Source organism: Saccostrea cucullata, unplaced genomic scaffold, assembly GCF_032062105.1.
Source record: "Saccostrea cucullata isolate Sc308-1 unplaced genomic scaffold, CSIRO_AGI_Scuc_v1 ctg1402, whole genome shotgun sequence".
NCBI classification, from domain to species: domain Eukaryota; kingdom Metazoa; phylum Mollusca; class Bivalvia; order Ostreida; family Ostreidae; genus Saccostrea; species Saccostrea cuccullata.
This window is the reverse complement of record NW_026920677.1, coordinates 143373-158096: the sequence shown is the minus strand read 5'-3', so window position 1 is coordinate 158096 and position 14724 is coordinate 143373. Positions and strand designations below refer to the sequence as shown.

General features: G+C 33.3%; 1 protein-coding gene across 1 annotated transcript; it reads left to right on the top strand.

Annotated features, from left to right (window-relative positions):
• The first annotated feature begins 665 nt into the window (after positions 1-665).
• LOC134255560 (eukaryotic translation initiation factor 3 subunit B-like) lies at positions 666-13919 on the top strand. The gene is made up of 17 exons (XM_062738093.1): positions 666-849; positions 6485-6677; positions 6972-7091; positions 7200-7257; positions 7416-7544; positions 8274-8563; positions 8750-8816; positions 8924-8970; positions 9851-10091; positions 10442-10514; positions 10609-10728; positions 11003-11081; positions 11195-11333; positions 11448-11573; positions 11742-11819; positions 11948-12056; positions 13436-13919. The coding sequence occupies exons 1-17, from the start codon at positions 705-707 to the stop codon at positions 13525-13527; spliced, it is 2106 nt and encodes a 701-aa protein (XP_062594077.1). The 5' UTR covers positions 666-704; the 3' UTR covers positions 13528-13919.
• Positions 13920-14724: the final 805 nt, after the last annotated feature.

Genomic DNA, 14724 nt, shown 5'->3' with positions numbered 1-14724 from the left:
GTTTGAAATCAAGTATTAATGAAATATATTTAACCAAGATACATGTAAAGAGATTTGATACTTTACTTTGACTCTAAGCAACAGTCATTCGGTTCAATAATGCATGTACTATCATTTTTTCTGAAGGAAAATCACGACTCGCCGTTTACAACATTGTTTTCATAATAAAAAAATCCATACGATATAATGATGCACTATTACATTACATGATGTTTTTTTTGTTAATTTAAAGAAAAATGTAAAACGTCAATTAAGTTTCTGTGACAGAATAGCACTTATCCTGCGGTTGAAAATAGAGAAGATCCTGGATTGATAGACTGGTGTTTATTTTTTGACCAATTTTTGGTTATAAATGATGCAAATATAAAGTTTCTAGAATATTAAGAAATTGTGACTCCACAGTGTTCAAAATTCTGCTTTTCTTTCAACTATTTATCATACATAAATATATACAACTTTTTGTCATTTCAATGGCATGAATGTGAAACTTAAAATAAAGATAAAATCTGTAAGGTCATATTTATTATGTCGATACCTTAAGAAAATAGTGCGAGTCCATTTATTAATTAATTTTTTGGTTCACAATTGATTTAATTAAACTGTCTGAAAAAATAAAATTGAAGAAAAAAGGTGACTGTGGTACGAGCTAATATTATTTTCGCGCATGCGTTGAAAGAACCGGCAAAGTGCACGAGGATTTCAAGATGGCGGCTGACAGGGGCTCGGAACACGAGCAGAGAAGGCAAAGAAAATCGGAATCCCAGTCTCAAGGGAGTGTAAACGGAGACGAGATGGAGGAACCAGACTTCAGTGATCCAGAGGGATATGTTGATGACATCTCAGATGAAGGTGCAAATGAGTTTGCTACATTATTGTTCACCAATATGGGCTGTTGTACCATGTATTGTTGGCAAACACGTGAAATGAGAAAATCAAAGTCACATGTACAAAATAAGGCGTTTGAATGTGACTGATACAGCTAAAATCAGGGTATAAATGATAATACATTAAAAAGAAAAAAAACCAAAGTAATTTCTCTTTGTAAGCCAAATCCATTTAGTACATTACTCTTGGTGCTGACTGGAAAAACCCTGCCGGTTGGTACTTGAATGAACTATTGTCCAAACACATATTTCTGTCTTGCTAAATGGAATGAGTGCTTGGGGCAGGGGCTGACAAATACCATTGCCCAATGCCTGGGCAAATGAATTTTAAGGGTGAGAAAGTGAAACTTGATCAACCACTTGTCCTGTTGTCAGCTCCTATTTGGGAAATCTTAAAAAAACTTTTTTTTTTTTTTTTATTTTATTTTTTTAAACACAATTCATTTCATACAGAATATTCATAATTAGTTATTGTTACATAGATTGAGAGACTTAGATGAGAGAGAGAGAGAGAGAGAGAGAAAGAGAGAGATAGGGGGAGGGAGGGCGAGCGGGAAGAGAGTGAGAGTAGAGAGAGAGACTAGAAGAAGAGTTGGTTCCACCTGTTCCCCTGAGTATCAAATTTTTCTTTTTCATCATTTTTATATGATATATATTTTTGTGTTTGGTAAAATTGATTTAAGTGTGATATTGCAGAGTGCACATTTAGAGGTTTTTCGGTACATCTAGAAGTATAAATATAATATTTTAGCCATAAAACTATAATATTCCTATTTCATTATTTTTTCCTTTAATGCCTAAAATAAAATTCTTTTTGGTTATGGGCAACTGGAGATTTCTCTGTTGAAGATGATATTCAAAATTTTCAAGGAATAGTTGTACAAAATCACATTCCCATAGGATATGTTCAATTGTCTCTACTTCTCTTTGACAAAAATTACACTGCTTAGAATCTACCTTTCTGATTTTGAATAAAAATGAATTAGTTGCCAATATTTTATTTAGAATTCTGTACTGAAACCACTGGAGTTTACAGTTTTTTGTAATTTTAAAAGGTAATTTATGGATTATTTTGGATTCCTTGTTATCTAATTCAAATAATTCAATCCATTTCTTAAAACCAGCTGACACAGAAGAGTTTTGATGTAATATTTCATAGAAATTTTTTGATTTTTTACATTTTGATACCAGATAACAATTAGATGTAATAAGAGGATTTTCTGATTTTTGTAAATTTTTCTGAAAATTACTCCTCTTTATCCAAGCTTTAACTGCATGGATTAAACTAGAATATTCTAAAAAATTAATCTTTACATCTGGATAAATATTGCAGAAACATTCAAAGCTATAAAAGGTACCATCTATTCCAATGATATCATTAATATATCTAATATTATTGTCAAAAAGTTTTTTACTATAAAAGGTTTTCCCTCCAATATGGATATTAGGGTTATAAACAATGGACAGTCCACATTTACATCAGAATTACTACAAATTTTATTCAAATCAATCCAGGACTTGAACACATCAATCCAGAATTTATTTTTTAAGTTTTTTATAAGTTGAGTGATGTATTCAATTCCACAGGATGTAAATTTATACATGTTCATATTCTTTATGAAATTTTCCCACCCTTTATTAGTATAAACCAGATGTCTAATCCAAAATAATTTCAATGAAGTAATGAAAGAATATAAATTTATCATTTTCAGTCCTCCATCTTCGTAGCTTTTAACAATAACATCTTTCTTAACTCTATGTGTTGAGTTATTCCATGAGAATGAGAAAAAAGTTTTTCCAATTCTTTACAATAAACATTAGATGGATTTGGGATTGACATAAGTAAATGATTTAATATTGGTAAAGCCAAAGTCTTTATAACAGTAATTTTTCCTATTGGTGTTAAAAACCTTTTTCCCCATTGACTAAGAATGGATTTTATTTGTACTAGCTTTGGTTGGTAATTTATTTCAGGCACTTTTTCCAAGTCAACATCAAAATTTATTCCTAACAAAGTAAATCTAGTTGTTCCCCAATTAAGCTGGTAATTTGGGATTAAAACCTCATCACTGTATTTTTTTGATCCAATCCAGACAGTGTGTGTTTTTGAGTAATTAATACATAGTCCAGACATATTCGAAAAAGTGTTCAAGGTATTCAGTGTTTCTAAAAGAGACTCCTCACTTCCGTCAAGAATAAGGGAAGTATCATCCACCAGTTGAGATATCTTTTTTTCTACATTTCCAATGGTGATACCTTTTATTTTTTTATTTTTCCTAATTTGTATAGCTAAAATCTCAGCGCATATCAGAAAAATATATGGAGACAAAGGGTCTCCTTGTCTGCATCCCCTTTGAATTTTAATTACATCAGAAAAGTTACCTCCTTGATTAACTGTAGCTTTAATGTCAGTGTAGAAAAGAGTGACCCATTTTCTAATGGAAGGGCCAAAATTAAAAAAGTGCAAAGTTTTTTGTATGAAGTTCCAGGAAAGAGAATCAAAAGCTTTTTCAAAATCGATTAATAATAAAAGTCCTGGAATATCTTCTTCTGTAAAGTGCATTACATCATATATCAATCTTATGTTTTCTCCAATATATCTGTTGGAGATAAAGCCAGTTTGGTCAGGGTTGATTATTTTATCTAAATATTTCTTAAATCTGTTTGCAATGGAGCCAGATGCTATTTTGTATACAGTGTTTAGCAATGTAATAGGACGCCAGTTTTTAATGAAATGTCTTGGCTTGTCGCCCTTAGGTAATAAAGTTATAACTCCATGTCTTTGCGTAATAGACATAATATCATTCCTGTAACCATAGTTAATAGATCTTACAACAAAATGCCCAATATATTTCCAAAACATATATCATTTTCCATTTCCGATGAGAAATGAGTGTCTTGCAAACAATATATATTACACTTTAAAGACTTGAGGTAATTAAAAACATCTCTGCGCTTTGCAATATCACCAAGACCTTGACAATTGACTGAAATTATTTTAACCATAGGATATTTGTATAGAAATAGACATATATGTAAATAAATGACACCCAAAGGGATTTCGGAACCGAGCAGCAGAACAAAGAAAAGAGGAGAGAGAGGAAGAAGAAGAGAAAGGATAGAATAACACAAACATATATATGACAAATGAAAATAGAGTAACTGTGTACAAGTAAAAGTTTACTTTCAAAAGTCAAGTGGCTTGAGTAGCATCATTTGGCATTTTTTCTTTATACGGTCAAAATCGGAAGTAGGAAGGGCGTAATAAAAGCGGAGCCCATAGCAGTTAGTCCTTAGAATTCCGGTTTTTAGCTCTACTGGTCAGAGACCAGAAGAGCTTATGCGATAGTAATGCGTCCGTCGTCCGTCCGTCTGTCTGTCTGTCTGTCTGTCTGTCTGTCCATCTGTCTGTCTGTAAACAATTTTTCAAAATGCTACTCCTCCTACAGTTTTGGTCTGATTTCAATATAACTTGGCACACAAGTAGACTACACTAAGATACATAATTCTGTGTATCGGTTTTTGATTTCGATGAACGGTGTTGCCGTGGTTACTAAAAATAGAAATTTCTGTGAAATTCTTTCAAAATGCTACTCCTCCTACAGTTTTAGTCTGATTTCAATATAACTTGACACACAAGTAGACTACACTAAGATACACAATTCTGTGTATCGGTTTTTGATTTCGTTGAACGGTGTTGCCGTGGTTACTAAAAATAGAAATTTCTGTGAAATTCTTTCAAAATGCTACTCCTCCTACAGTTTTAGCCTGATTTCAATATAACTTGGCACACAAGTAGACTACACTAAGATACATAATTCTGTGTATCGGTTTTTGATTTCGTTGAACGGTGTTGCCGTGGTTACTAAAAATAGAAATTTCTGTGAAATTCTTTCAAAATGCTACTCCTCCTACAGTTTTAGTCTGATTTCAATATAACTTGGCACACAAGTAGACTACACTAAGATACACAATTTTGTGTATCGGTTTTTGATTTCGTTGAACGGTGTTGCCGTGGTTACTAAAAATAGAAATTTCTGTGAAATTCTTTCAAAATGCTACTCCTCCTACAGTTTTAGTCTGATTTCAATATAACTTGGCACACAAGTAGACTACACTAAGATACACAGTTATGTGTATCGGTTTTTGATTTCGTTGAACGGTGTTGCCGTGGTTATTAAAAATAGAAATTTCTGTGAAATTATTTCAAAATGCTACTCCTCCTACAGTTTTAGTCTGATTTCAATATAACTTGACACACAAGTAGACTACACTAAGATACACAATTCTGTGTATCGGTTTTTGATTTCGATGAACGGTGTTGCCGTGGTTACTAAAAATAGAAATTTCCCTGAAATTCTTTCAAAATGCTACTCCAAATACAATTTTAGTTTGATTATAATATAAATGTGGCATGCAAGTAGACTGCACTAAGAACATAAAGAGACTTAATCAAGGATCATTATTCTATTTATTGCTGTTGAAAAGTTTCAATTTCCAACTGCTTAAGTACTTTTCTCTTCCTTTGCTATAAGTACAAACCAGTAGAGCTTCAGTCTCGACAGAGACTTCTGGTTTAATTTGTAGTCGATATCGTCCAGAATGTCGAATTTCATTCGTTTTTCACCCACACTGGAATACACGAAGCCATTGAAGTACCAAACTGATTTAATCTCCGTGTATTCCATTAGTTTTGCAATGAGTTCGCTGTTTTCCTTTGTCACGTCATCTCCTAACCTCACATTGCCCTCCGACTCTTTGACTTTTGACCTTTTTCGCATAACTTTAGCTTTTTTGTCTGCATTTGTCTGCATTTTTAAATTTTAGACTTGTTTAGACAAATTTGAAGAAAAAAATTTGACTTTGTCTTTTTCAAAGGTCAGGCTAGTGCCACTCAGAGTGATTCACAAACTGCCTGAACTTTGACCATTTGTTACAATCAAGATGGCTTGAATTAAATTCTCTCAGTCTGTCAGATTCAACTTACCCTTTTGGACATCCTTTTAACTCCCTTAATTTTCGTCATAATTTCATTTCCTACCTTTATTTTTAAAGGCAACCCAAAATCAAGTTGTTATTTTTCATAATTTCAACATATTTGTGTAAACTTCCAACTTCCAAGAGCTCCAGTCAAGGATTCAAGATCATCATTTTGACATTTTGTTTCTTTTTATGCCAAATGATAGTAGAACTAAGTATTTGAAGCACTCAAATCTCACTGAGATTAGTCATCACCTTAGGGGAAACCTGAAATTAAAGCCCAAATGAATTTTTAAAAACTTATCTTTTAATAAGTAAAACTGCCTCAAATACACCAAAGAAAGTAGAATCTTGTCATCCTAGTTCTATTTTTTCTGAGCTGTAAGAAAGTTACAGTGGTGATATGTTCTCTAACACATTATAGTACATTTTTCTTGACTCTCATTTTTTTTTTAGCTTTTGTTATGGAAATTTGTAAACCCATTTTACTTCAGATGAATTTTGATTCCAGTAAAAAGGGGTATACTGGATTAAGTCTGATATCATCTTTGTTGATTGTAACATATAACTACAAAACTAGGCTTTGAATGATACCTACAATATCATGTTTTTATTATCAGAGTTGCTAGGAGACCTACTGAAGACCAAACCTAAAGAATCGGATGGCATTGACAACATTATTATGGTGGATAATGTTCCTCAAGTTGGACCAGACAGGCAGGAAAAACTCAAAAATGTCATCAGAAAGATCTTTGAAAAATTTGGCAAAATCACCAGGGAATTCTTCCCATCTGCTGGTGATAAAACAAAAGGGTATATTTTTTATGTTTGCTTTTGAAACCTTATTTATCCAAACTTTAAAAAAAAATTATTTTGTGAATTCACTAAATAGTTTTTAAAAATGACTTCTTAAAAAGTGTTGAGAGATGGACAATATCTTGATTATAAAAGAATTTTATACAGAATGTATGAATATGAAATTGTGATTTGAATACTTATATTAAAATCCTTATAATTTAAAAAAAAATGTTTCTTTAAGGAACAGAAAATTGAAAGCATATTTAACACAACTTGCAGGACTTTCATACTAAAGTACTTTGTTTATAGGTTTGTATTTCTGGAGTACAGTTCACCCAATCATGCCATGGAAGCTGTGAAGATGGCAAATGGATACAAGCTGGACAAGCAGCATACACTACAAGTCAACCTCTTCTCTGACTTTGACAAGTAATATAGTTGTGCCAGTATGATTCTTTGGAGAAAATTATTGCTGACCATTATTAAAGATGGTTCATAGTGCCAGTTGGCTTATTTTTTTTTTTGGAATTCCTTCAGGTTTGAGAAGATTCCTGAACAATGGGAGGCACCAAAAGCCAAAGCTTATCACGATGTTGTAAGTCTGTTGTGAATTTTAGAAGAAAAAAAGTTTAAGCTGTGTTTCAGAAATTTTTGTTGATTTTGATTGGGTCAGGGAATTATATAGAGTAAAGTGTCAGGAAAGTGTATATCTTTCATTTGTCCCCTGTCTTTATCTCTTGTATTTATTTATAGGGTAACCTACGTTACTTCCTTCAAGATCCTGATTGTTTTGATCAGTTTAGTGTTATTTATGATGGAGGAGAGAGAACAGCTATATTTAGAAACACTACCAGGGAACCTGTGCTGGTGGAAGAAAGAGCAGTATGTTTTTCATTTTAATTAAAGCTGGGTTGATTGTTAAAATTTGTTAATTAAACTTATTATAAAAAAAAATTATGCTTAGAGATATTAAAAAAATGTTTCTTTTACTCTAATTCACACATTAAGTCATATACAGTAAAACTCGGTTATAGCGAATCATGGGGACCTATGAATTTAATTCGCTATATCCGTAATTCGTTATATCTGTATAGCGAATTAGTATAACCATATATAGCAAATTCGCAATATGCATGTTTTCCTTCAAGTATTACTACCAAATATGTTAGGGAAGCAAATATTACAAAACATATCTTCGACAACAAAGGTTTTATTATGAATTTAATTTTATATACAAATGCTTAAAGAAAATAAAGACAGTTCAATTTATCAAATTTTGTGATCTTTAAAAGTTTGTTATAAAAGATGTGAATTTCATTATATTTAACCTCAACAGGACTCAAAATTAGTTCGCTATATCCGTAAATTCATTATATCAGAGTTCGTTAGAACCATAAAATTTTACAGAGATTTGTTAGGAATTTTGTTGGGGACCCAGAAAAACTTCGCTATATCCGTGTTCGTAATAAACGAGTTTTACTGTAGTTGTATCTTTAAAAGTAAGGAATCGGTTAAAAACTTAAAATGATAATATATCAGTCATGGGGTACAATATTCCATACTATTTAATTGGGAACCTTTTGAATAATTCAAAATGTGATTAATTTGTAGAGATGGACAGAGACCTACATTCGCTGGTCACCACAAGGTACCTACCTGGCCACATTTCATGCTAAGGGTATAGCCCTGTGGGGAGGGGAGAAGTTTGAACAGATTATGAGGTTCAGTCACCCCGGGGTCCAGCTTATTGACTTCTCTCCGTGTGAGCGCTACATGGTGACCTTCAGCCCGATTCTGTCCAGTCAGGAGGATCAGCAGCAGATCATCATCTGGGACATCAGGACAGGCATGAAGAAGAGAGGATTTCATTGTGAGACACAGTCCACCTGGCCTATACTCAAGTCAGTATACTTGTCAGCTATCAGCTTTTCAGTCATTTATTTGCCATAAATTACCAAATACACTAAACATACTTGCATTACTGAATAAATACAGCTTCTAAATCTTTAAAAAAGTGAAGAAATATTACTTGAAGAGTATTTTATAAATAAGATGACTTTATAGCAATAATTTGTTGATTCACTCAGGTGGAATCATGATGGTACCTACTTTGGAAGAATTACTCCAGATACACTCAGTGTTTATGAAACACCTGTAAGTTCATTTATACCACCTAATTCAGACAGATACTTTAAGTGAAACAGAACAGTCTTTGAAGCTAGAATCTTGAAATGAGTTAATGTATGCCATGTATTTTTCAGTCGATGGGATTGCTAGAAAAGAAGAGTTTGAAAATAACTGGACTAAGGTAAGATGAAACATCCTTAAAGCTGAACACTACTCGTAAATAGGCATAGTCGACCATATTTCCAGTTGTTCAACGCTCTCCCTACAACTCGTATATAAGGAGCAGATCGCTTATCAGTTCAATGTATTTTACTGTCGAGATCCAACTAGTGTAGATGTACACCTTTCACCGCGTGCTACTCAATCTTGATGAAATTATTAAATTTTACGTATTTTTTCCAAAACAAGACAAAAGTACCGCTCAATACATTATTTAAAAACAGAAAATGCACATAAAAACAAGAAATAAACGCAAAAAATCTCGAAAGGAGTAATACATGTTGGCCACGAGTTTCGAGTGTGCAATTGGGTGTAGCAAAATTGAACGGTTTATATACCCGTCTGATAGTGCCTATTTATGAGAAGTGTTCAGCTTTAAACAAGAAGCTGTTACTGGACTTTTACAAGTAGCACTGACTTTTACAGTTTACTTTTACACCAGAACAATGTACGGAAGCTCTATTACCATATAAATATTGAGCTCAACATTTAATTCAACCAAATAATGGGGTATTTCAAAGCGTAAATTGGTTGTCCTTAAAGAAAACGTCAACCACCCTACCCTCAACTCCCGGTCTTCACATGTTAGTACCCCTTACAGGCACTACCTATGACCACTAGAAAGGTGTTCTTATCTATTATCAATTCCATACCTCCTTACATGATACAGGTTTAAATGTCAAGTAAACCGTCAACTGTGAAAGTCAGTGCTTCTGGTAAAAGTCCATTAATAAGAGTCATGATAGTATGATGATACATTGTAAATACAGGTCCAATTTACATTTTTGTTAAGAAATTAATGTTTTCTGAAACAAGCCTGACAATTTTCTATGTTTTTTCAGAGATTTTACCTGGTCCCCTTCTGACAACATAATTGCCTACTGGGTTCCCGAGCAGCAGAACGTGCCAGCCAGAGTCACCCTGATCCAGATGCCGAGTCGTCAGGAGCTCTGTATCAAGAACCTGTTTAATGTGGCCGACTGTAAGATGCACTGGCAGAAGAATGGGGATTACCTGTGTGTCAAGGTCGACCGTTACTCCAAGGCCAAGAAAATTGAGGAGAAAGACCAGTTCAAGTACAGTGTGAGTATCTTTGAAACAGTTCAGATAATAAAACAACAGAACAAAAAAGGAATTTTTTGTAAAAGGTCAACAAATTTCCTAATTTTTACACAGTGCTGTAAACCAGCTATTATTTGTGACATCTTTTATTCATAATTCTAAAGTTTGGAATCCATCTGCCACTATTAATTTTCGAGAACAAGCCAACATTTTACACAAATAGATAATTTGTTCACGACAAGAAATATTCGTGGAGGTTGCAAAACTCACAGATTTTTCTTGCTTGCGAATAAAAGTTGGTGTACAGTAATGTATTCTTATGATGATTCTGACAATGTAATGTATTCTTACGTTGTGATTTATAATTGCAGGGATTGTACTACAATTTTGAACTGTTTAGAATCCGAGAAAAACAGATTCCAGTAGATAAAGTGGAAGTCAAAGGTAAGAATAGTATAAAACATGGTGATTTTGATCTTTGAACTCTTCATTTGAAATTAAGTCTGATTATAACCCACTTTGATAAAATCTTTGGCAGAAAATGTGATTGCCTTTGCTTGGGAGCCCATAGGAAGTCGTTTTGCATTTATACATGGTGAATCTCCAAGGATTTCTGTTTCCTTCTACCAGATAAGGCCAGGAAAAGTAGAAATAATCAGTAAGTGGAAACCTCTGATCTGATCATATTAAAATTTACGTTTACATGCTCTCTTAAGCACACTTGATACTTTAAATAATGCATACTAGAAGATTAGTAATTTGGTATATTTTTTGGTTGCAAGTAATGCAAATATCAGTTTTCTTAAATTTTAAGAAATTGTCAGTGATCTCTGATTTTTTAACCCAACCTTTTTGCCATCGCCCTGAGAAATTTATGCCACTTTTTATGTTTATCACTTTACAAGACATTATACTGCAACTATTTTTTGCAGAAACTTTGGAAAGAAGGCAAGCAAACCACCTGTTCTGGAGTCCAACAGGTCAATTTATTGTTCTAGCAGGATTGCGCAAGTAAGTTTGAAAGAAATAAATTTGTAATGTAAATAAAACCATTAAAACAACTTATATTACTGGAATGTTCCAAAGAAAATTGATAATCTAATGCCCTGTCATTTTGTTTGCAGTATGAATGGTGTACTGGAGTTTGTGGATGCGTCTGACGTCACCGTGATGGCTCAGACCGAACATTTTATGGCGACGGATGTGGAATGGGATCCGACTGGACGATACGTGGTGTCTGCTGTCAGCTGGTGGGGACACAAAGTAAGTTAATATCAGGGAAAGGGGGAAAGGTGAAATTCACATGATGAAAATGATATGTTGGAAGTCATGTCTAGTAACTTTCTTTTCAAATAACTAAAATTTCTCTCTTTATAGGTGGACAATGCCTACTGGATCTGGTCTTTCCAAGGACGTCTGCTGCAGAAGATCCAGCTGGAGAGGTTCTGTCAGTTACTATGGCGACCACGCCCTCCCAGCCTACTGTCTGTTGAACAGATCAGAGTAAGTTATAACTGATGTAAAATTGGCTGGTGCACAGATTCCATTACATTTGAACTTGATAGCTCTCTGTTGAGCAGATTCCAGTAAGCTATAACTCTTAAACTTTTCTGTTGAACAGATTAGAGTAAGCTTTAACTTTGACACTTACACAATTGCTTTCCTTTAAAGGCCATTAAGAAGAATATGAAAAAGTACACGGAGCAGTTTGAAGCCATGGACAGATTGAGACAGTCCAATGTTTCTACTGTAAGTTCCCACTTCTCCAAATAAGTATTTCCCAGACTGTTTCTTTGCATGCCATAAATTCGCTATATTCTTGTACTATTAAAAAAAGTTTGATTATAACTTTTAATTGTGTTTAAAATGTTTTCTAGGAAATTCTTGAGAAGAGAAGCGAATTAATGAGTGATTATAAGCATTTCCGAGAACAATGTGTGGCGGAATGGGAGAGGATGAAATACAGGAGACTGGAGCTAAGAGGAGGTTAGTAATAAACTAGTTAGGGCCCCGCAAGGATTTGCAGGTGCCCTGTAGTAATCACTCTGTCTGTCTGTCCGTCTGTCATTCTTCCGTCCACAAATTTTCTGTTTTTTCCTAATAACTTTTTTTATGGTAGTCCAATTAAGTTCAAATTTGGTATGGTAGTTCTGTAGGCAAAAAGACATATTTTGATGCTAAGTTTGTTTCTCTGTGTCCTCTGGTTTGGAGCTGGGGTGGTGGGGTAGATTCCTTAACTTTATATAAGAATGAATTGGCAAAGAGAGATAACTTCTGAAAATGTTCCCATTGTAAACTGAATACTGCAATGAATGAGTCCCTTGGGATTAATTAGCTTTCCTCCTGAAGAAAATCCAAAGCATTATCTCTATCTGTCACATTGAGATTAATTACCACCTCTGTCTACAAATGAAATTTGTTTTGAAGTTAAGTCCATTTAAGTGGATTGAAGTATAAATGTTTTTACTTTATTTTTGTTGAAATACCCTACACAATGAGTTCTGATTTCATTGAATTCTTAAAACAAGAAAAAGATTAAAGAAGATATATTTTTTTTTATTTTTTTTTTTTTTTTTTTTTTTTTTTTTTTTTTTTTTTTTTTTTTTTTTTTCTTGCTTCATGTAAATTCAAGAATATTATTGATTTTTAAGGTAGTAGGATAAAAACCTCATTCTATCATTACTGAAAAATTTCTTATTATAAATTCAGAAGAAAATGATGAGAGAGTAGTACAATTAATCCCTTGGCCCTTGAGATTAATTATCTAGTCTGCTGCAGAAAATTTAGAAGGCTTATCTTTATCTGTCACTTTAAGATTAATGAAAACCTTTGTCTGCAACTGCTGTTTGTTTGGAAGTTTAATAAGGTCAAGCCTTCATGATATGTATTTGCATTCATTGAAGGCTGGCATTTTATATAACACAAGCTTCAGTATTGTTCAGATATACATTCAGTGTTGAGTTGTTCTTTACTGCCTTGTGTAAATACAAGGATATTATTAACAGGTTTTTGGATATTCAGGAATTATAAATTTTAAGAATACAGTTGCTGTTTCTTATTTGTCATATATTTTTGAATCATTCCATAAGCTGCACCCTTATAATTCTACCCCATGGCGGGGCCCTTGCTGACTGGTCAGTTTTCTAGTTCATTTAATCCTAACACCCTTCTCCACCCCAAATAAATAGTAATGATTTCAATTTTACCTACAATTAAATGTCAGATATTCCAGAATAAGAATGATTAAAATCTTGATATAAATTTTTTTAGAGACTGAAGAAAGCATTTAAAAATGAAAAATGAATGTAATCGAAAAAAAAATTTAATACATTAACTATTGTTAATAATTGCTTACATGATGACAGGTGTGGACACAGACACACTGGAGGATGAGGAAAATGATGAGGAGATCGTAGAGTTCTTGCTGAAAGTTGAAGAAATCGTGGTGGAGGAGTAATAACAAATCAGATCGCCGATTTTACCACTGTCAGCCAATCAGCAGTCATCTTGAGAGTTTGGATAGCGCCATATTAATATCTGATTTATATATAATTGTCAAGACACTGACGTTTATAATAAGAATTATCACTCGCTGTTTATAATGAGGGCGAGTTTTATTTGTATATATTTTTATGAACACCAAGTGCTGCCTGTATATGTGCTTTGTTTGTTATGTTTAGTGGTTTTTGTTCCGCTATCTATTTTATTTGGACACTTTTCTGGGTATTTTCCTATTCCTTATCGGTTATGTTTAGACTCTGTAGTATTTATTCCAATTTTTGCTGGTTTTCTACATCATACTTTGATCTGTCCAGTATTTATCTCAATAAAGCATGGCTTACATTTGAATATATGTTTTATAGTTATATATTTCATTATACCCCTCTTCGAAGAAGGGAAGGCATATTGCTTTGCTGCTGTCTGTCGGTCCATTTAGTTTCCATTCATTTTCTTTGCAACCGTTGCACACACTGAAATAAAATATGGTATACAGATATCAGCAGAATATCTAGGTCAAGTTCTGTTTTGATCGCACCATTCTTGACGTATTTTTTGTATTGATATCTTAAAGAATAATATGATAAAGATGTTTTCGGTTACCTTTTCAGACTATATATTTTCCTTTTAAAGGAAACAGACTCAATTTCACCCTCAAAATTGTCATCCTTTACCTCAATTTCCTCAGCCATCTACAAGTATTTTCATGTTTGTATATCAAACACTTCAACAAATGCACGATTAATTCATTGCTAAAACAATCTTTTAAGCTGTCCTGAAATATAATCGTTTCGTCATCTAGATGATTAAAAGTATTCTCGTTATTATACCCCCCGCTTGAAAAGTGGGAGGGTATGTAGTAATCGGGATTTCTGTCCGTTCGTCCGTTGCGCTTTATCTCTTATCCGCAACTCCTCTTATACTACCGAGTGAAATTTAATGAAACTTTCACTGAATCTTTATTACATATTGCCATTGTGCACCTCCTATTTTACTTTTTTATTCGACACGTATTTTATCATATATATGTACTTAGATAATTGGCATTATACAAAGGAGCAAAGGAAAATATTTCCAAAGAATTCATGCGTTTTCACAATATAATCATTATAGAGCCCCACCCTAACACCAGTACCAAGTTTTACTAAAAGTCGTA

Excerpts from the sequence above, each read along its gene's own strand:
- LOC134255560 (XM_062738093.1), top strand. The coding sequence starts at position 705 with ATGGCGGCTGACAGGGGCTCGGAACACGAGCAGAGAAGGCAAAGAAAA. Across the intron at positions 7,258-7,415 it reads CCAAAGCTTATCACGATGTT|GGTAACCTACGTTACTTCCT; the intron begins GTAAGTCTGTTG and ends ATTTATTTATAG. Across the intron at positions 11,334-11,447 it reads TCAGCTGGTGGGGACACAAA|GTGGACAATGCCTACTGGAT; the intron begins GTAAGTTAATAT and ends CTCTCTTTATAG.